This window comes from Salmo trutta, chromosome 1, assembly GCF_901001165.1.
Source record: "Salmo trutta chromosome 1, fSalTru1.1, whole genome shotgun sequence".
Lineage (NCBI taxonomy): Eukaryota > Metazoa > Chordata > Actinopteri > Salmoniformes > Salmonidae > Salmo > Salmo trutta.
In genome coordinates, this window is record NC_042957.1 from 22,929,338 (window position 1) to 22,950,426 (window position 21,089).

Consider the following 21,089-nt stretch of genomic DNA (forward strand, 5'->3'; position numbering starts at 1 on the left):
ATCTACTGACCATAAATCATACTATCTGTCGGACAGACATCTTACAGCTGTGTAGAATACAATGCAACTTTCTCTCCACCCGCAAGACAAAGAGCGCCCGGAACGTCAACAAAGTACAACACTGTCCTACCATGCTCATACTCAATCTAGTGACAGCACAAGTCTTTAGTAACTCCCACTACATGACAACACTGCAGTGTCAAATGAACAACACGTTCACACACACATACACACTGTGAACTTATTACTGAACAATGTGTCCATACACACAAGTTGACTATAACTTCGTACCCCACTAAACAGAAAAAGTAAGGTAAACAGACTATGATAATCGGACGGTCAACCATTTCAACTCCTTCAGGAATGAAACATCTTATCGGACTCTGTTTGTCTCCTCTCCAGATCTGTAGCCTAATGCCACACACAGGGACAGAGGTTATAATTTCTGTAGTCGCCAGCTATCAGGTTACCAGTAGTAAAACAACACTACCATACACAGTGAAGAAAACTAGTAATCTTGTGTGGCTATTCAAAAACTCTGTTTGATGTATCATGATAGAAAACGCCAGTCACCCCAAAGTAAACACAACACATCTTACAAAAAGCTCAATTCAGACATGTAATGTGGGTGTTCTGTCAAAGCAGGGCTCCTTTGACAATTCTTCTCTATTCATGCCCACACAAAAGAGGGAACAAAACAGCACTTTGTCCCCTACTGTTAAAACCATTAGACGCAGGGCATTTGGAGTGAGGACGTAAGTGTATCATGTGTAATTTAATCAATCTGATCTCTCGCGCTTCTCTTCTTTCCCTTTCTCTGAGTCTCTAAATCTCTCTCTCTCTCTAAATCTCTCTCTCTCTGAGTCTCTCTCTGTCTCTCTTCTCTCTCTGACTCTCTCTCTGTCTCTCTCCCTGAGTCTCTCTCTGTCTCTCTCTCCCTGCGTCTCTCTCTGGCTCTCTCTCTTTCTCTCTCTCTGAGTCTCTCTCTGTCTCTCTTTTCTGAGTCTCTCCCTTTCTATCTCTCTGAGTCTCCCTCTTTCCCTCTCTCTGAGTCTCTCTCTCTGTCTCTCTCCCTGAGTCTCTCTCTCCCTGAGTCTCTCTCTCTCTGTCTCTCCCTGAGTCTCTCTCTGTCTCTCCCTGAGTCTCTCTCTGGCTCTCCCTGAGTCTCTCTCTGTCTCTCCCTGAGTCTCTCTCTGTCTCTCCCTGAGTCTCTCTCTGGCTCTCCCTGAGTCTCTCTCTGGCTCTCTCTCTCTCTCTCTGAGTCTCTCTCTGTCTCTCTCTGAGTCTCTTTTCTGAGTCTCTCCCTGAGTCTCTCCCTTTCTATCTCTCTGAGTCTCCCTCTTTCCCTCTCTCTGAGTCTCTCTCTCTGTCTCTCTCTGTCCCTCGCTACACATGAGCACTTTAGCAAAACAAACAGGTTTATTGCTTTAGTTCCCGGGGCTGGTCTGTCACTAGTTTAGTTTTCACGACGTGTTCTGTGCTCTCCAACCCAACACACACACAGATGCTACGGTACCTCTGAGGACTACTGTTAACAACACATACAGACAGACAACCACAAGCCACCTCACTCAGATAAAGAACCTTTACTATTTCAGGTTCCAGTTTCTGCTGATTGTTCTTCAAAAGGTTGTGTTGAATCTGTCTGGATGCTCATTGCTGGTTGAACTACTCAAAAAACTCCTGAGAGAAATATGACTTCAACAAATAAGGGGAAAATTTAAGGACACATCACACACACACACATTCCAGCAGACACGTGTGGACTCATACACACACACACACACACTATGGTTCCGGCATCTCAGATTCCCCAGACTGCCTGAGGGGCAAGGAAGGAAGGAGTTTTTGTTGGGATGCCTCACTGGACAATGCAACACACCCCTGGGTGCCCCTTTCTTACCTGACACACTAGCCATGTGTGTTTCTGTCTGCCTCGGAAAACCCACTCAGAAACTCTCTGTTAATAGTTTAGCGGTATCATGTTACTCAGTTAGGACAATAGCTTTAACTCTCCTCATCTGTGCGAATGATCACACACACAAACACGCACAAACATACACACCACACACACACACAAGCAGCTGCAAGCAGATTGTAGAGCCAGACAGTCAGGGTCCTTGTTAGAAACGCATCTGCTGTTTCACTCTTCATTTGGCCTCTCTGTTTTTCTCTCTCTCTCTCCTTCTCTCTCTCTCCCTCTCTCTCCTTCTCTCTCTCTCTCTCTCCTTCTCTCTCTCTCTCTCCTCTCTCTCTCCTCTCTCTCTTTGGTGTGTGAGAACACTGAGACACTGACAAACACAGTGTTGAGCATTCACACTGAGGTGAGACTCAGACAGGGAGGGAGCAGGGAGCCACCTCAGCCTTGTTAAGGTATGAGAGGGTCAAGTTAAGGGTTGACAGAGCACTGTTAAAGATAAAGGAATGTGTTTATAGTGATCTATAGTACACTGCATAGCAGATATAACTTACAAGAATGCACATTCATATGATACATACTGATACTGTAGTTAGGCCTTGCTTAATGATAAAGTAGGTGTGCCTAATAATGTTTGTACCATGTTGTGCTGCTACCATGTTGTGTTGCTACTGTGTTGTTGTTATGTTGTGTTGCTACCATGCTGTGATGTCATGTGTTGCTGCCTTGCTATGTTGTCATCTTAGGTCTCTCTTTATGTAGTGTTGTGTTGTCTCTCGTTGTGATGTATGTTTTGTCCTATATTTATATTGTATTTATTTATTATTTTTAATCCCAGGCCCCCATCCCCGCAGGAGGCCTTTTGCATTTTGGCAGGCCGTCATTGTAAATTAAAATTGTTCTTAACTGAGTTAAATAAAGGTAAAGGATTTTTTTTTTTTAAATAAACCAACAACAATGTGTGACAATGCGATTTCATGCAAACACTGCAAGACTGGATATTCAAAATACCTATTGGTGCCAGCAGTGGGATTAAGTAGCTAGCCATTAGGGACCATGGTAGTGGTGACCATTGCATATCATCGTTGATTTATAATTCATTTCAAACAAATGAAAATACGATTATCAGATAATGATCATGTAGTTACCCATTTACCCATTTGATTTCATTTGATTTGAATTCTACCTAATCCAAGTAAATAAGTGAACTGTAAAATTAAATAAACCTTAAACAGAGACTTTGTGTGTGTGTGTGTATGTGCGTCAGGGTTTCTGTTAGCCGGCAATAGCCATCTTCTGGCCGATGAAAAATTTGAAAAGCCCGATAAATAGGCCAATTTTCTAGGAGAAGAAGAAAAAATCCCAATGCGAAATAATACTTCTTAGCCTATTCATTGATGGAAATACCAGTTGATGGAAATACATTTGACTAGTCGTGCTTATTGGTCTATAGGTTCATTTGCATAATTTTGTGGAATTAAATTGGCGCGTGTACAGTATACAGTATTTAAATTGTGTATCTTATTTATCACACTCGTAAAGCATGCAGATACAGAGACTTTGAGCAGAAAAGAATCGGTCAGGCTGTTGCTACAGCATCTTAAACAGCAAATGCGTAGGCAACGGAAGGCAGGCTTCCTCAGCGCGGCACACACCACTTTGCAATGAGCTGGAGGCAGTAAGACGATGATTATTATTTGAAATATACTTCATTGTTTGAAACCTGAAATTTGTTGTTAACACTATCGATGTTTGCTCTACTGTGGGAATTGTGATCGAATCAATGCAATATTAGCCACTTTCAATGCAATATACCGAAAGAAAACCAACTATGTAAGATTTAGTATGCAGAACTAACTGTGCACAAAATGTTCCTGTAGGCAGAGTGTATTGGAGTAGGATTCTATTGCATTGACAGGCATGACTCTGGCCCGTACTCTACACAGACCGATGTGCCATAACCAATCAGAGCTGCAGTAGGCCTATATGCAAATAGCCTTTGCCATATATGGATCTGTGCCATTCACTTTGAACTGGACTGTGTTTAGGCTACCGCGGTCATGAGTAGATGCACTTGTTTTGAGATCAAAGTGAGAGCTGCATGTAGCCACAAATGCAACGTTGGTTCATATTCTTTGCTAGTTAGTGAGTTATTAGCCCAGTTATAGATCATTTCTAGTCAACAATGGGGGAGTGGTTGCTTCCAACAAGAGCACAAAAACAACATTTTCAGTCACCTCCTCGTCTGAAAGACAAGTGGATAAACAGGTTCACGTCAAGCCCTGCATGTTTTTTTTCAAGTCTCATGGAATGTAGGCCAACATTGAACACCACATATTGGCTGCTAGGCTGAATGATAGAACAGCTATTTCCATGTTCAAAATATTATGGGATGTGTTTTTACATTGTTTTTGATGGAAGCCAATCTAGAAGGCCTACATTATGATCAAATAGCCACAGCAGCCTACTTGGCCGCTGTTAAAACTGTAACTTAAAAGTGGGTACAGCCTCAGTGTTCACAGTAAACGGAGCTGGAAATTGCACATCATTTTCACAATGTTCAAGTTTGCACTCAGCATACCTGAAATTTGCTCAGTGCCACAAACAATTTGAGGGAACACCGTTAGCAACCCATGCTAGTTGTTGTGAATTAGATCTCCCCTCTTTCTACATTTCTAAGGGATATTTTAATCTCTGTCACATGAAACCGCTCGCGTGTGCAGTGTGCTTTGACAAAGGTGTTTTCCATTACTGCCTTCTGCGCTTACAATGTGAATAAATAATAGTTTATCAACATTTTAAGCGAAACATTCTGACCTGTTGCATCAGACTCATTGCTATATGAGTAAATGTGGACCGTTCTACTAACATCTTCAAAGCGCGCGTCAGAATTCAGCAAGAACAACCGCACATTGTTGCATTCTCAACTTGCAAGTGCTGTTAATATGAATGACCATAATCTAAATGTGATTCCTGTCATTCTGAGCCCCGTGGGTGGACGCCCTGATCAGGTTACACACCCAATGCATAAGGGTCCGGTAAATTTCTCAAATGTCTGGGAAATTAAAATGTTGCCGGTCAAATGTCAGGCCCCATATTTTCCTAACAGAAACCTGTGTGTATATTGGCATCAGTGCCCTGGTGTTCTGGACTGGAATGAACTGGTCATGTTCAGCGTTCCTAACTGCAGTTCCCATGTAAACAGAGCTGTCACCCTGACATGGACAGGAGGAGGAGGATCAAAGAGGACAAGTCTCAGTGACACTCGGCAGAGACGTTTTTCCGAACCTGGGCCGCCGCACCACGACTCATCCTGTGCCACAGGAAACAGTCGCTGATGTCATGGAGAGAGTAGGGAGCGAATGAGAAGGAGAGATAAAGAGAGAGAAAAAGGGGGAGGCCAAGTGAGGAAGTGTGTCTGTGTATGAGAGAGAGTCGGGGAGGAGAGAAAGTTAACCCAACCAACTCTACCACCATCCTTCTTTCTAATGAGAGGATGAGAAAATGGAGAGAATGATAGAGGGACAGAGAACAGAGAGCGGGGGGGCTGGTTACACCCCTGTCACCTCTATCCCAGGCTCTTATCATGTTAGTCCAGTTGGTTGAGGGGGTGTTGGGGACAGAGGGAGGGAGGGAGGGAGTATCAACATGGAACCGTATCTGAGCAACTACCTCCAACACAACAGTATGGGACAGGCTGTGTCTACTGAAATTCAGCAGCCACCACTTTACAGCTAGATTTTCCATGCCCCCCCCCAACCACATCCCTCACACACACACACACACACACACACACACACACACACACACACACACACACACACACGCACACAAAAGCACCATGTAGGCCACACATACACACACACAGGGACACACACACACACAAATGCAATAACCCACAAACACACACAGAAACATACGAGCACATTCACACACACACCCAACACAAAATAACTCACTCACCAAAAACCACTAAGCGTGCTTTCTCATGCCAAATCCTCAGTCAACATTCAACCTCCGAGGGGCTTCCCAACAAAACACTATACAACATTGCTATGCCTCTTTCTCTCCTGTCTACTCTTCCTCTCTGCAATACAGAGATATCTGTAGCAAGAAATTAGAATGATGACAGAAGAGTGTGTGTGTGAATGTATGTGCAGGTGTATGTGTGCTTGTGTGTGTGTTGTGTACCTGACTGGCCAGGAGGGCGGGCTGTAGAGTGACTGACAGCTTCCCTGCAGCAGCAGGTGAGTGGAATGAGTACCTGGGATAGAGAGGGACGGGTTGAGACATGTCTGCCTCTGTTATTGTCTGAGGTGAGGTGCTGCTGTAGAGCTGCCTTATACAACTCACAAACACAGAAGTACTATCCTCTCTGTACACTTCCCAAAGAATAAAATATAACAGGATAGAATGAAATCCAATAGCGCAGAGTGGTGCAGCGGTCTAAGGCACTGAATCACAGTGCTAGAGGTGTTACTACAGACCCGGGTTTGATCCTGGGCTATGTCACAACCGGCCATGATCAGGAGTCCCATAGGGCGGCGCACAATTAGCCCAGCGTCGTCTGGGTTTGGCCGGGGGGGCTTTACTAGTAGGCCCTCATTGTAGATAAGAATTTGTTCTTAACTGACTTGCCTGGTTAAATAAAAATAAATAAAGAATATGGCTGCACAGAAGTAGGTAACCCAAGCATACAGATATAGCTGCCTACTAGCAACATTCTTAAAGAGATTCTCCTGTGCTTTTTAAAAATACTTTTAAGCCAGTAGTTTTGAAAGGAGCGCTCACGAGAGCCAAAAGTGGTCCCCAAAAATTGCATACTACGTCACATACTCTGCTGTGTGTGCATCCTGCTAGCTGTCAATCAAATGGCGAGGGGCTGAGCTTCATTGGTTGAAACTCGAATTGCTAGGGGGCTGGCCCACGTGGGGCGTTGCACAGCTTTTAGTAAACAGTAGCTTTCAAAATAGGGATTTTGTGGCTAATTGAAGTAAAACAGTTATTCTGCTCATAGATTATGCATGTACAGTATGAAGGACACATTGACACATCCAGCCCAAAGCGGGAGGTTTAAAAAAGACTTACTAGTCACCAATGTTCTGGAGCATGTCTTTAAAGCCACTGCCAGTCAAGCTCTTCAGCTCATCTACTAGTGTTTAAAAAGCTGCTGCTGTGTACTCCCAGTCCACTTGTGCTAGCACCATATAATTTGCTCAGCATGCCATTGAGGTTATAAAGGCGACCAGATGTGTGTGTGGGGGGGCACGCCTCCTGCAGCTATGCTATATATGCCATTACTGTACTCTCCTACTTTACAGTGGTAGTAATTCTAGGTGCATGTCCAAACAGATTGCTCTCACTCACACACACCATTTTGAACACAGTGCTGGAGTCTTAGTTTTTCCCAGCAATGTGCTAATGCTAATGGCATTACCGCTACTCAAGAGTGGGAGACAGTGCTGGAGGCCCAGTCCCTTCCAGACAATTTCCTGGACAAAATGTTTAAACTTGGTGTAAACTTGGCAGTAGAAAACCTAAACAGTATATTTGACCTCTCAGCTTCCCTATCAAATCTAAAAATGTCAAGCAGACAACCTAAGAAAATTAACAACAATGACAAATTGTTTGATGAATAATGCAAAAACCTAAGAAAGAAATTGAGGATCCTATCCAACCAAAAACATAGAAATGCAGAAAACCTGAGCCTACACCTTCACTATGGTGAATTACTAAAACAATACAGAAATACACTACGGAAAAAGAAGGAACAGCACATCAGAAATCAGCTCAATGCAATTGAAGAATCCATAGAATCGAACCACTTCTGGTAAAATTGGAAAACACTAAACAAACAACAACACAATTATTTATCCAAAACAGAGATATATCGATAAACCACTTCTCCAATCTGTTGGGCTCTATAACAAAGAACAAACAGCAAAAACATATACATGATCAAACAGAAATTGTAGAATAAACTATTAAAGACTAACCGAACCCACTGGATTCTCCAACTACATTGAAGGAACTACAGAACAAAATACAAACCCTCCAACCCAAAAAGGCCTGTGGGGTTGATGGTATCCTAAATGAAATGATAAAATATACAGACCACAAATTCCAATTGGCTAAACTTAAACTCTTTAACATCTTCCTCAGCTCTGGCATATTCCCCAATATTGACTTGCCTAGTTCAATAAAGGTAAAATAAAATAAAAAATACAATATTTGGAACCAAGGACTGATCACCCCAATCCACAAAAGTGGAGACAAATTTGACCCCAATAACTACCGTGGGATATGCGTCAACAGAAACCTTGGAAAAATCCTCTGCTTTATCATTAACAGCAGACTTGTACATTTCCTCAGCAGAAACAATGTACTGAGCAAATGTCAAATTGGCTTTTTACCAAATGACTGTACGACAGAAAACGTATTCACCCTGCACACCCTAAATGACAAACAAACAAACCAAAACAAAGGCAAAGTCTTCTCATGCTTTGTTGATTTCAGGGGTCTGCTATACAAATTGATGGACAGTGGTGTTGGGGTAAAAACATACGACATTATAAAATCCATGTACACAAACAACATGTGTGCGGTTAAAATTGGCAAAAAACACACACATTTCTTTCCACAGGGCCGGAGGGTGAGACAGGGATGCAGCTTAAGCCCCACCCTCTTCAACATATAAAATCAGCACCTGGCCTCACTCTACCAGAATCTGAAGTCAGATGTCTACCGTTTGCTGATGATCTGGTGCTTCTATCCCCAACCAAGGAGGTCCTAGAGCAGCACCTAGATCTTCTGCACAGATTCTGTTAGACCTGGGCCCTGACAGTAAATCTCAGGAGGACAAACTAAACTAGAATGCTATTTGGCCCTAAACAGAGTACACAGTGGCAGAATACCTGACCACTGTGACTGACCCAAAATTAAGGAAATCTTTGACTATGTACAGACTCAGTGAGCATAGCCTTGCTATCGAGAAAGGCCGCCGAAGGCAAACCTGGCTCTCATGAGAAGACTATGTGCACACTGCTCACAAAATGAGGTGGAATCTGAGCTGAACTTCCTAACCTCCTGCCAAATGTATGACCATATTAGAGACACATATTTCCCTCAGACTACACAGACCCACAAAGAATTCAAAAACAAATCAAATTTTGATAAACTCCCATATCTATTGGGTGAAATACCACAGTGTGCCATCACAGCTGCAAGATTTGTGACCTGTTGTCACAAGAAAATGGCAACAAGTGAAGAACAAACACCATTGTAAATACAACCTATATTTATGTTTATTTATTTTCCCTTTTGTACTTTAACTGTTTGCACCTCGTTACAACACTGCATATAGACATAATATGACATTTGTAATGTCTTTACTATTTTGGAACTTTTGTTAGTGTAATGTTTACTGTACATTTTGTATTGTTTATTTCACTTTTGTTTATCATCTATTTCACTTGCTTTGGCAATGTTAACATATGTTCCCATGCCAATAAACACCCTTAATTTGAAATTGACAGAGACTGAGGTAGACATGTTTAAACACACACACTTGCATACCCACACACACACATGCAAACACACATGCATACAAACCCTTTTTCACATGCATCAACACCTGCGTCCACACACAGTATTGGTTTCTTCATTATGTTATCTTCTTTTCAGAGGTCAGTAATGTGACATGCCATAGACAGACAGTGATGTTGCCACCATGGACCTGGCTTGCATTTCTATATGACGCTTGCATAGACCTTGGACTCAACACTCATCTATCTGCTCTCTCCTCTCCTTTCATTCTCTTTTCACGGCCTTGCCTTGAGCTGTTTCATCATCTGAATTATCCACCTCTCTGAAAATGTGCTCTCTAGTAACTGTTATATGCATGGTATAACACAGCTATTGCAGCCTACATGCAGAGAAAACCAGACACACAATACCGTCTAAGCCTATTTCTAGCCTAGGCCTACCCAAGACAGCAGATGTTTTTGATGAGTTTTCGTTTTTGGGAGCAAACACAAAAGCGCATTGAACAGATGAACCCTTTCCCACTGCAGGTCGCGGCTTGCCCTGAAACCCCGCCGCGAGACCCCCTGGAATGTTCCTGTTTGACTGACGAAAAAAAGTAGCTCTACGTGGACAGGCAGGCAGGCAGGCGAGGCGAACGCATATGGCCTTCACTTTGCCTGCTCCCTGCATAAAACTACTATTGACATGGGTTTAGCCTACTAAGCAAGCTTTTGACTTGGCTGAATGAGGAATAACCTATGAAATAGTATTGCGATTTTATCATGGTAACAAAGCGCCGTTATTTTGTTGCACTAAAAGCGTTCCCTTGAAAGCAAACAAATCAATAAAAAGCAGCCAATCGACTGGTAGAGACACCCACCGTATTTCCTTTGCTACATGCCGAAATTGTGTCTGCGCTGAGGAAATTCTGCGAGCTCGACGGAGTGGAACGGCCTCCTCAAATCCGCAAAATTGAGTTAATCCTCAAAAAAGTTTTAATCTCCATTTCCATTTGTCCAAATTCTGTCTGAAATTGTTAAAATTAAGTATTTTATTCCAGAATACACAAAATCTGTCGAAAAGGAGAATAAAGAAAAAACTCCAAAGGAACTTTACCCCTCAAGATGCGAGTCGTAGGCTATATCCTAGTCTTCAACAGAGTGAAGTTCATGAGCCCCAAAAGCAAAACAACATTCGGCAAAGTTATCCAAGTTGGGCCAAAAATATAAAAAAGTTGATGTTCGACTTTCCCTTAGACCCTGGGTTTTGTGATATAACGTCGACTCCACAACTCCGGAGCAGCCGAGAGCAGCGCATAGGTTCAGATACGTAGCCTATGTCCCGTCCCTTCTGACATCACATCATGGAATTTCAGGAATGCAAGGCTAACGGAGAAGTGGCGGCTCCTCGTTTAATGGTTTTAGGCGAGAGATGACTAAACAGGGAACAAAGGGGACCCGCTTATATATTTATGTCCTTTCGCCTTTGTTAGTAGGATAGCCTAAATAAAAAGCCTTTCTCCCGAACAGTTCCTGCAACTTCTCCTTCAATTCAATAAAGAAATTTCACTAGGAAATGTAGTAAACTAGAATTTATTTGGAACTTCTCTAATTATTTATTTATTTAATATTTCATAGGCATTAGCATTTTCTTCTAAACAACACAAGTCCCAACATAATCTGATGAGAAATGGGTTGGATGCTTTAGTATCACCATTAACTAAAACTGGCTTTTGAAGACTGTTAGTTTGGATTTGTAACCAAACTGCACCCTCTGGTGGCCATATCCTTTCTGGTTCAGATTGACTTTGGGGAAAGCAATAATATGATGAAAAACAAGTCCGGATCATTGCCTTACCAAGCATATTCACTCAGTTTCAGTCATATAAACTACCAAGACTCTATTAATTGAGAATCAATTGAATTAATATATATCTATTTAAGTGCATTAAACAACATTAGGTCTGTACATGCAAGCCAGGCGCCAGAAAGAATCAGTTGGACATTATTTTATTTTTATAGGCGGCCCGTTTTTTCCACGGGGCCTCCTGTGTGCATGCACTTTACCATACGGACACATTGATAGCCAACACCATGATCCACTGGCGGCTAAAGAAATTAGCACATTGAACTTTGAGATAGCCTATAGGCCATTGATGATTTTAGCTTGTAAATCTTTGTGGGGAAAACTCCCCCCAATTTTAGTTTATGCATGCCAGCAAAGCAACACAACACAAAACAATACATTAATTGCACTATAACGGTGACAAATGGTGCCCACAAACTGTTAGGGCCAACCTAAAACTGTCCCAACAGCAGAGCTTTCTTTTCAGCACCATGGAGTGAATCCTTACCACTGCTACACCTGGCATCTGGCAACGCAACAGTTAATTCAGCCTCATTTCCTGCTCTTTTTAAAAGCATAGCTGATATTGCTGACTTGCTTAAACAAATGTGATTTCTACTGACGATTGAGACACAACTATGGCATAAGGGATCGACGTGCGGATAAGAGGCAATCCATCATTTTGATTAAGACATTAATGAGCGAGCTAGGACAGACGTAGTCAATATAACTATTTGTTCAGCACTTTTGAAATGTACAGTGAAAGAATTCAGAACATGGGCCATTCTTACAGTATTTTCCCTGTACACCAAGTCAGAACTGTAGGATAAATAAAGGTGGCATATAACCAGACAATAAAAGCTCTTACAACATATGATGACTAAAACATGCTATAGGCTACAGTAGGCTAAATTATGAAATTGAAAGGGACCAAATTATTAGGGTGAGGCACATGGGCTACTAACAGTTTACTACACAACATACAGTTAGTAATACTTTCTTAGCTACAGTGTACATATCTCTCTGGCATATTACATAATTTATGCAGCAGCATACAAGACATTTTTGGACTCACCTTGTTGTGCTGTGCTCACTTGAACAGGAAGGTGGTGCAGCAGTCCTTCTTGTGGGAAAATTTTGTCAACAAACGTTGTCATCAAAGTCTGGCATTCTCTGGATTTATGGTGCTTTCAAGACTACTGGGAACTCTGAAAAAATGTGAATCATGACGTCAGTGATCTTCAGGTCGGAGAAAGAGGGCAGAGTTCCTGACTTGGAATTAAGAGTTGGATGACAGTTCAAAACTTATTTTCCCAGTCGAAGCTAGTTTTTTCCAGAGTTCCCAGTTGTCTTAAACTCACTGAAGTCTGAAAATGTCCCAGTTCCGAGTTTCCAGTTGTTTTGAACCCAGCAGAAGTCATGCGGTGCTTCGTGGGTGTCAATGTATTCAACCTTTTCTGGCCAATGGTGTGTTGCAAGTGAATGTTAAACCCAGACTTGGACCAGATGGAACAGTGTAGGTTCCGTCTCTCTCTTCGCCCCAACCTGGGCTCGAACCAGGGACCCTTGCACACATCAACAACTGACACCCACGAAGCACCGTTACCCATCGCGCCACAAAAGCCGCGGCCCTTGCGACGCAAGGGGAACAACCACTTCAGGTCTCAGAGCGAGTGACGTCACTGATTGAAACGCTATTAGCGCGCACCACCGCTAACTAACTAGCAATTTCACATCGGTTACACAGACACCCTCTCCACTGAATTGCAGGCTAGTGATTGCTTTGCAAATCTTTAGAGTTAGCCACTGATTCCTTCCTGTCACGTGCTCCCTCTCCGGTCACCAGGCTGCTCATTAAGGCGCACACCAGTCAGCATCGTTACGCGCGTTAGCGCCATATGACACTCACCTGGACGCCACCACCTCCTTGATTACCTGACCTATATATGTCACTCCCCTTCGTTCCTTTCCCAGGCGTCATTGTTTCGGTTTCTGTGTCATGTCTGTGCGTTGTCCGTGGTTTCTTGTTTTGTATTAGGTTGAGTTTATTTATTAAAACACTCACTCCCCAAACTTGCTTCCCGACTCTCAGCGCACTCGTTACACTTCCAAACCACTCCTTGTTAAATTTGCAATTTTCAACTTGTTGTGTAATGTCCAATGGCAGGTGAGCACCGATACGTTTTATCTATCATTTATCTTCATATGACAAGGATTGAAAAGGATTTGCCAGTAGATTGTCAACGTGATTCATGATGATGACTAGCTAACAGTCTGATGTTGACATTATCAATCCAATCAAAGATACAGTAGATATAACTTGATTTGACGTCATTTTGTCTATAGCTTCCATTGTCAGCTAAGTAAAATACATAGGCCTAAGCCAACAAATGAAAACAGTACAAAATATCCAGATAAAATGCAGTTTTTTTTCAATCGCCTTAATTTCTCTACTCTGCCTGTCTGTCTGCCTCCCTTTCTTTGTCTTGACTTGAGCTCTCACTATTGAAGTGCAACACTGTATCAACTCAGCAGGTGGGCGTGCTCTGGCTCGTGTGTTCCCTCAAGTTAACCTGACAGAGAAACCACACACATGCTCATTACTCCCATGGAGCACTCCAAACAAAAGACAATTAGAACACTGGGCAAAATCCTAAATGATTGTTATGAAATTAACCAAAACGTGTTTCTCACAAGGGTAGCAGGTTGTGAAGTCTGCAAACAACCTTTCCACACCTACAATGACAACAGTAAATGAATGTAATGCATGTATTACCATACACTATTCATACAAAAGTATGTGGACAGCCTTTCCCATTAGTGGATTTGGCTATTTCAGCCACACCCGCTGCTGACAGGAGTATTGTGAAGTGGAAACGTCTAAGGGCAACAAGTGGTAAGCCACACAAGCGCACAGAACGGGACTGCGAAGTGCTGAAGCGCGTAGCGCATAAAAATCATCTGTCCTCAGTCTCAATACTCACTACCGAGATCCAAACTGCCTCTGGAAGCATCGTCAGCACAAGAACTGTTCGCAGGGAGCTTCATGAAATGGGTTTCCATGGCCAAGCAGCTTCACACAAGCCTAAGATCACCATGCGCAGAAGCCTAAAATCCCCATGCGCAATGCCAAGCGTCGGCTGGAGTGGTGTAAAGCTCGCAGCCATTGGACTGGAGCAATGGACGGACCGGAGGACGCTACCTACCCGAATGCATAGTGCCAACTGTAAAGTATGGTGGAGGAGGAATAATGCTCTAGGACTGTTTTTCATGGGTCGGACTAGGCCCCTTAGTTCCAGTGAAGGGAAATCTTAACACTACAACATACAATGACATTCTAGACGATTCTGTGCTTCAAACTTTGTGACAACAGTTTGGGGAAGGCCCTTTCCTGTTTCAGTATGACAATGCCGATGTGCACAAAGCGAGGTCCATATTGAAATGGTTTGTCGAGATCGGTTTGGAAGAACTTGACTGGCCTACACAGAGCCCTGACATCAACCCCATCAAATACCTTTGGGATGAATTGGAACGCCAAACTGCAAGCCAGGCCTAATCACCCAACATCAGTGCCCGACCTCACTAATGCTCTTCTGGCTGAATGGAAGCAAGTCCCCGCACCAACATCCAGTGGAAAGCCTTCCCAGAAGAGTGGATGCAGTTATAGAAGCAAAGGGTGACCAACTCCATATTAATGTCCATGATTTTAGAATGAGATGTTGGACGAGCAGGTCATGTAATGTAAAGTAATGTAACCAAATGGCGGTTAAACATGTAGGCCTACTGGTTACACATGTCATGTGAAATTGATCAAGCATTCAAAGGCAAACAATTCAATGAAACAATGAATGTGCAAAAATTTATGGGAGAAAGTGGAGCACATTCTGGAGAGTTGAGTGCATGCATTCTGAAGAGAGACGCCCATATCTTTGCCACACAACATTTTTAATAATACTCAGACACCTTATCTTCACACATTTTAGATGCTTTTCACTGACAACCTCAACTCAATAATCAAGCCCTATATTGCCACGTGCGCTGCCCAAATGGCTGGCTTCCCAAATGTACATAGGCCAACGCATTTCTGAAACACTCCACAGCTATTTCAAATAAAAATAAGCTTATGATGCTGTGTGGATAACTCAAGCTCTCTGGTAAAGTATTCTGAATGATTTTACTTAGACAGGAGTAATTATATCGTTTTGGCAAAACATCAATTTACTTTAAGGGAAGCCAGCATCAGAACAGTGCACTGTGCACCCGCCAACTTTCCTTTCTAATTGGCAAGTGGCTGAAACCAGAGATCTTAATATAATGACGAAATTATTATGTCTCTGCCCTAACAATGCGAATCATTCCAAAGGCGGGAACGCATGCGACAAGCTAAAGTTGGCATAGAAACGCATTGGGTTATCCAGGACAGATTTTGGCGAGAGTGATCCCTCTCGCTTCGCCTCTTCCTCTCTTCTGAAACTAGCGAGCGAAACAAGCGCGTCTCTTTCTTACTATATGTAGCCCATGTATCTGATGCTGTCTGGCCGTACTCCTTTTGTCCAGACAGCATCAGATACGGTCTACACATACGGAGACGAAGGGGCGTTGTTTCGCTCGCACGGATGCTTTATGTGAGATTGATGCGGCGAGCACCTCGGTCAAATAAATGATCAATATTCAATCTTTTATTTGGACGGGCAAGGAGGTACGGTAGGGAGGGCGAGGCCCCCAAAGGCCCACCCATAATGCCATCCCTGGCTACAAGGAACATAAAACAACACACAGCTAACTTTCCATTTTTTTTCCCTAGAGATCAATTTCCATTGTTTTAGGTGGCAATTCATTTTGTGTGACATGCTGGTCATGTAGGCAACTTAAAGGTCCATTGCAGCCATTTTATCTCAATATCATATAATTTCTGGGTAACATCTAAGTACCTTACTGTGATTGTTTTCAATTATAATGGTAAAAAATAAACCAAAACTGCTTCTTAGCAAATATAAGTTTTGCTAGGACTGGCTGAGAGTGGTCTGGGTTGGGTGGGGAAACTGAAAACTGAAAACTAGCCGTTATTGGCAGAGAGGTTTAAAACTCTCTTTGTAATTGATCTATTAACTAATTTACCACCTGGTGATGTCACCAGTCAGGCCAGAACACCATCCCACCAAAACAGGTTGAAATTTCAGGTGGTCTTTTCAAACAGCTCTTACACTAAAAGGGCAATATCCTAATTTTCACAATTTCACAGTGTTATTCTAACCTCATAATGTGTAAATATATATAAAACATAGGACATTTTATTTTTTAGGTGCACTGGGCCTTTAAGTAAGCATGGACATTTGGAACTAATACCCTGCCCTGAACTTTAGTCACTGTTACTAGCGGGCTACCACCCGATACTCAACCATGCACCTTAGAGACTGTATAGTATATAGTCATTGAACACTGGTCACTTTAATAATGTTTACATAGTGTTATACCCACTTCATATGTATATACTGTATTCTAGTCAAGGCTCATCCTATATAACTACTGCTGTACGCACCTTTTCTATTCATATACTGTCCATACTTTATATACACACCACCATATACATATATATTTTTATTCCGGACTCTGACATTGCTTGTTCTAATATTTCTACATTTCTTAATTTCCTTTCTTTTTCTTTTTTGGATTTGCGTGTATTGTTTTGTGTTGTTAAGGAATACCTAGGATAGGATAAAGTAATCCTTCTAACCCCCCCCCCCTAAAAGATTTAGATGCACTATTGTAAAGTGGTTGTTCCACTGGATATCATAAGGTGAATGCACCAATTTGTAAGTCGCTCTGGATAAGAGCGTCTGCTAAATGACTTAAATGTAAAAATGTAAATGTTAAGTATTACTGCACTCTATGTGTGCGTGACAAATACAATTTGATTTGATTTGATAACACCCATGTACCTGCAGAGGGAGACAAAGCACTTATTTTCACTAGCTAGAAGACAAAAGAATGGTCTACCTCTGCTAACTACAGAGTCTATTTTGGTGTTAAGAGATAATTGCACATTTAGTTGGGAAGGTATAAAACTACTATGTGGAGTCCCAATCTGTATAATGTTATGTAAATTCAACCAAATGTAGTACAGCAGTAGCCTATAGTTTATTGATCTCTACATGTCTTTGTGTGGTTAATCAAATTAAAGTATAGGCTATTTGTCATATGTACAAGATAATAATATCAACATATACCATTTACCATGTGTTATTTACTCTCATTATTATTATAAACATGAAAAACGAACACATTGTCTGTTTATTATTTTGATTAGTAAATAAAGTTGTGCAACTCATCCCCTCTGCTTCCCAATGCAATATTTCTCCACATATTCCCCTGGTGTGTATACTGGGGATCTATACTGAGGTCTGGTTCCCCCTGGTTCCTTTGGATCATTACTGAGTGCATAATTCTTGCCCCATTACGTGCAATGGTAATGGTTGACTCAACGCTTTAGAATGATGGTCCTCTGTAGCTCAGTTGGTAGAGAATGGCACTTGCAATGCCAGAATAGTTTGTTTGATTCCCGGGACCACCCTTAGGTAAAATGTATGCACTTATGACTCTAAGTTGCTTTGGATAAAAGCATCTGCTAAATGTCATATATTATATTACTAAATGGAGGAAAAGAGAGGAGGAAAAAGAGGAGTGGAGAGGGCAGAGTTGAGGACAGGATAAAGGGGTTAAAAATCTCCTCTCACCACCCAGTAGACAGACAAGCCTCTGAGCCCTGAGAGCTAAGGGCAGTCCTCAGTGCCTGATTAAAACTCAAGAGAGAAGAAGATATGTGGAGATGTGTCAAATGCAGCTGGCAGGATGTTTCTTATTTCTCTCTCTGTCTCTCTGTCTCTCTCTCTCTCTCTCTATGTCTCTGTCTCCTACTCTCTCTATATTTCTCCCTCTCCCTTTTTAAGTGAAGTTGAAGTGATGGAGTAACTCCAATCAAATACCATCTTACCTGTCAAGACCAAATCATTTCAATCACCGATTTTCAACTTTCTACTTTATTTTCATAATAGATTATTCATAAATTATTCAGATATAAATCATTCAAATGTTTTGTTTTAGCATCACATACTCAAATATTTCACACACAGTAAGTACAAAGAATCAAAGATTCTTCTTTAACAATTCTTTAATGATTTTTTATTGTGCAGCAAGGGGTAAAATGCAGACATTTTGGCTTTATAGCCTTTGTACTTTCGGTGCGTTCAAACTCTTCTAAATAGCTTTTGCACACCTATTAGAAAGGAAATCTAGATAGCAATTTGGATGAGCTTCAAAATAGTTTTATTAATGAAATTTTACTGATGTATCATACAATAACAGACAACTCCACCTTGGTTTTAAACCCAGCAATCCAAAGCTCATTATTTCCATCCTCCAGTAGGCAGACATTCTCCTGATACAGGGTCAGATATTTGTCTTCTCTACTGCACTACATGCATTGTGTTAACTGCTGATCCATGTTTAAATATGAGCCAAGATGGCCGTCAAAAACACTGGTTTCTCTGCTCTGCCCGACGACAAGCCAGGGTGACTCAGGAGTTCAGGGAAGCTCTCAGTTCCTCAGTAAGTCTCCTCATCTTTACCTGTTAAAACCTGTTGAGGATCTTATCCCGATCTTATCCCGGTATTGGGATTCATTGTCATGTGACCATGGCGGGGAATTCAAAACTGCAAGAGTAATCATTTCAAAAAATCAAATAATCAACTATTTTCCTCCATTTGAAAGATATATCTCCTAAATCTAACCACGCTGTCCGATTTTCAGAGGCATTACGGAGAATGCATAAAGTTAGGTTATGTGAGGAGAGTACATTGACAATAGCTGCGTGTAATGTTTAGCCAATTCAAAGAAGGGCATCAACAGACAGAAAACTAGCTAGAATTATGCACTTACCTTTGACAATCTGCATCAGATGACACTCATAGGACATTATGTTATACAATACATGCATTTTTAGTTCCATCAAGTTCATATTTATATCCAAAAACAGCATTTACAGTCGTGGTGAAATTCAGAATTTTTTTCGGCTCGAATGCACCCAGTGAATCCAGCATTACAAATCACGGAATTACTATTCGAAAACATTGGTAAATTATAATATTGTCATTCAAAGAATAATATATTATCATCTCGTAATTGCTACCGAATGGCCAGATCTCAAAATAACTTTACTGGGAAATCACATTTTGCATAAACTGGGTACTATGCTAACAACAATAAGCTATATGCTAAGCTAAGCTAAGCTATACCGTTAGCATTAGCATCATCTAATATCGATAATAACATTCTAAATATCCCCTTACCTTTGATTATCTCCATCAGAAGGCGCTGCCAGAGATCCCAGGTCCAGAACAAATGTGGTTTCTTTTGACAAAGTTCATAATTTATGTCCAAATAGTTAGCGTTCAGTAGGCTCCCACAAAATGAGGTGGGCAGTGTAAAGTCACGTCGAAAAGCTAAAGAAAACCTAGTAAATAATCTATTTACGTTTGTTTAAACATGTCAAACGTTGTTCATCATTAATCTTTTGGTCCATTTTTAACGTGAAACATCAGTAAACATCAGTAATATTTTCACACAACCTATCAAGTGTCTAGAATAAACGATAATGACAAAGGCACTCTTCTCAGATTCATGCGCAGGCGCAAAAAATGAAGTGATGACGTGTCAACTTGTAAGCTTTCTTATTCGGTCTGTATTCATCACAGATGCTTCCAACAACTTTCTAAAGATCGTTGACATCTAGTGGAAGCAGTAGGAGTTGCGAACTGAATCCTTTCTCACTGTGGTATCTTTAAAACAATGACACTAAATAGTACAGTCACAAAATTCTCATTTTTTTTAATCTATTTTTCACAGGTTTTTGCCTGCAATATGAGTTTTGTTATACTTACAGACACCATTCAAACTGTTTTAGAAAATTCAGAGTGTTTTCTATCCGAATGTGTTAATAATATGCATATCCTAGCTTCTGAGTTGGTGTAGGAGGCAGTTAAAAATTGCCACATATTTTTTTCAAAATTCTCAATACTGCCCCCGTGGCCCGTAGAGGTTAAGCAAGAAGATAAGAATATAAAAACTATTCAAGATAAAAGGATAATTGAGAATGATGTGTTGAAATACCACCACAGCATACAGGAAATAATCGATTTGGCTCTGAAGACATTAGTAATAACGTGAATATCTCAGGATATTCCGAATGCTCTTTAAGAGCCATCTAGCCCACCGTCTCTGTCAAGCCTCTGGCAAATCCCTCTGCACAGCTGGATTTGATTTTAGTATTTCAAAAATGTTAAACTCTGTCACACGCTAAACACTTATATTAAAGTGAGATTTGATTCAACTATAGTTGGCCAAAAACTCTTCAAGCCGATTGAGAGTACATGCTTATACAGGTGAGTGTTTTGATGTAGTACACTAGTATCAAGGTATCACCTACACCCAGTATCAGGTCATGTGTACCATCTAAGGAGTTATTATGGAGAGGCAGGTGCCACTTTGTGACCATCTGAGGCAGGAGGAATAATGCCTATTGAAAAAAACGTGTGTGACGCCACTAATCTATGTATCATCCTACATTCTTGGAAAAAAGGTGCTATCTAGAACCTAAAATGGTTCTTCTGCTCTCCCCATAGGAGAACCCTTTGAAGAACCCTTTTTGGTTCCAAGTACAATCCTTTTGGTTCCCATTAGAACCATTTTGGGTTCCATGAAGAACCATTTCCACAGAGGGTTCTACATGGAAACCAAAAGTATTCT

General features: G+C 41.4%; 2 protein-coding genes across 6 annotated transcripts in view; both read right to left on the minus strand.

Moving 5' to 3' along the window:
• LOC115188443 (tyrosine-protein phosphatase non-receptor type 14) overlaps nt 1-10,795 on the minus strand; it is a 94,616-nt gene extending 83,821 nt beyond the window's left edge. The window contains exon 1 of one of the 4 annotated variants that reach the window (XM_029747368.1): nt 10,559-10,795. The gene's annotated coding sequence lies outside the window, so the exon portion shown is untranslated. Of the gene's footprint in view, nt 1-10; nt 30-5,881; nt 5,945-10,322 lie in introns of those variants that run through there. The other 3 variants (XM_029747343.1, XM_029747387.1, XM_029747459.1) reach the window with 3 other exon arrangements.
• A 7,513-nt stretch (nt 10,796-18,308) lies between these two features.
• Nucleotides 18,309-21,089, minus strand: part of LOC115188821 (spermatogenesis-associated protein 7 homolog) — a 32,289-nt gene continuing 29,508 nt past the window's right edge. For both annotated transcript variants that reach the window (XM_029747754.1, XM_029747688.1), the window contains one exon: nt 18,309-18,912. In XM_029747754.1, coding sequence (XP_029603614.1) covers nt 18,909-18,912 — 4 coding nt within the window. In that variant the 3' untranslated portion in view covers nt 18,309-18,908. The remainder of the gene's footprint in view (nt 18,913-21,089) is intronic.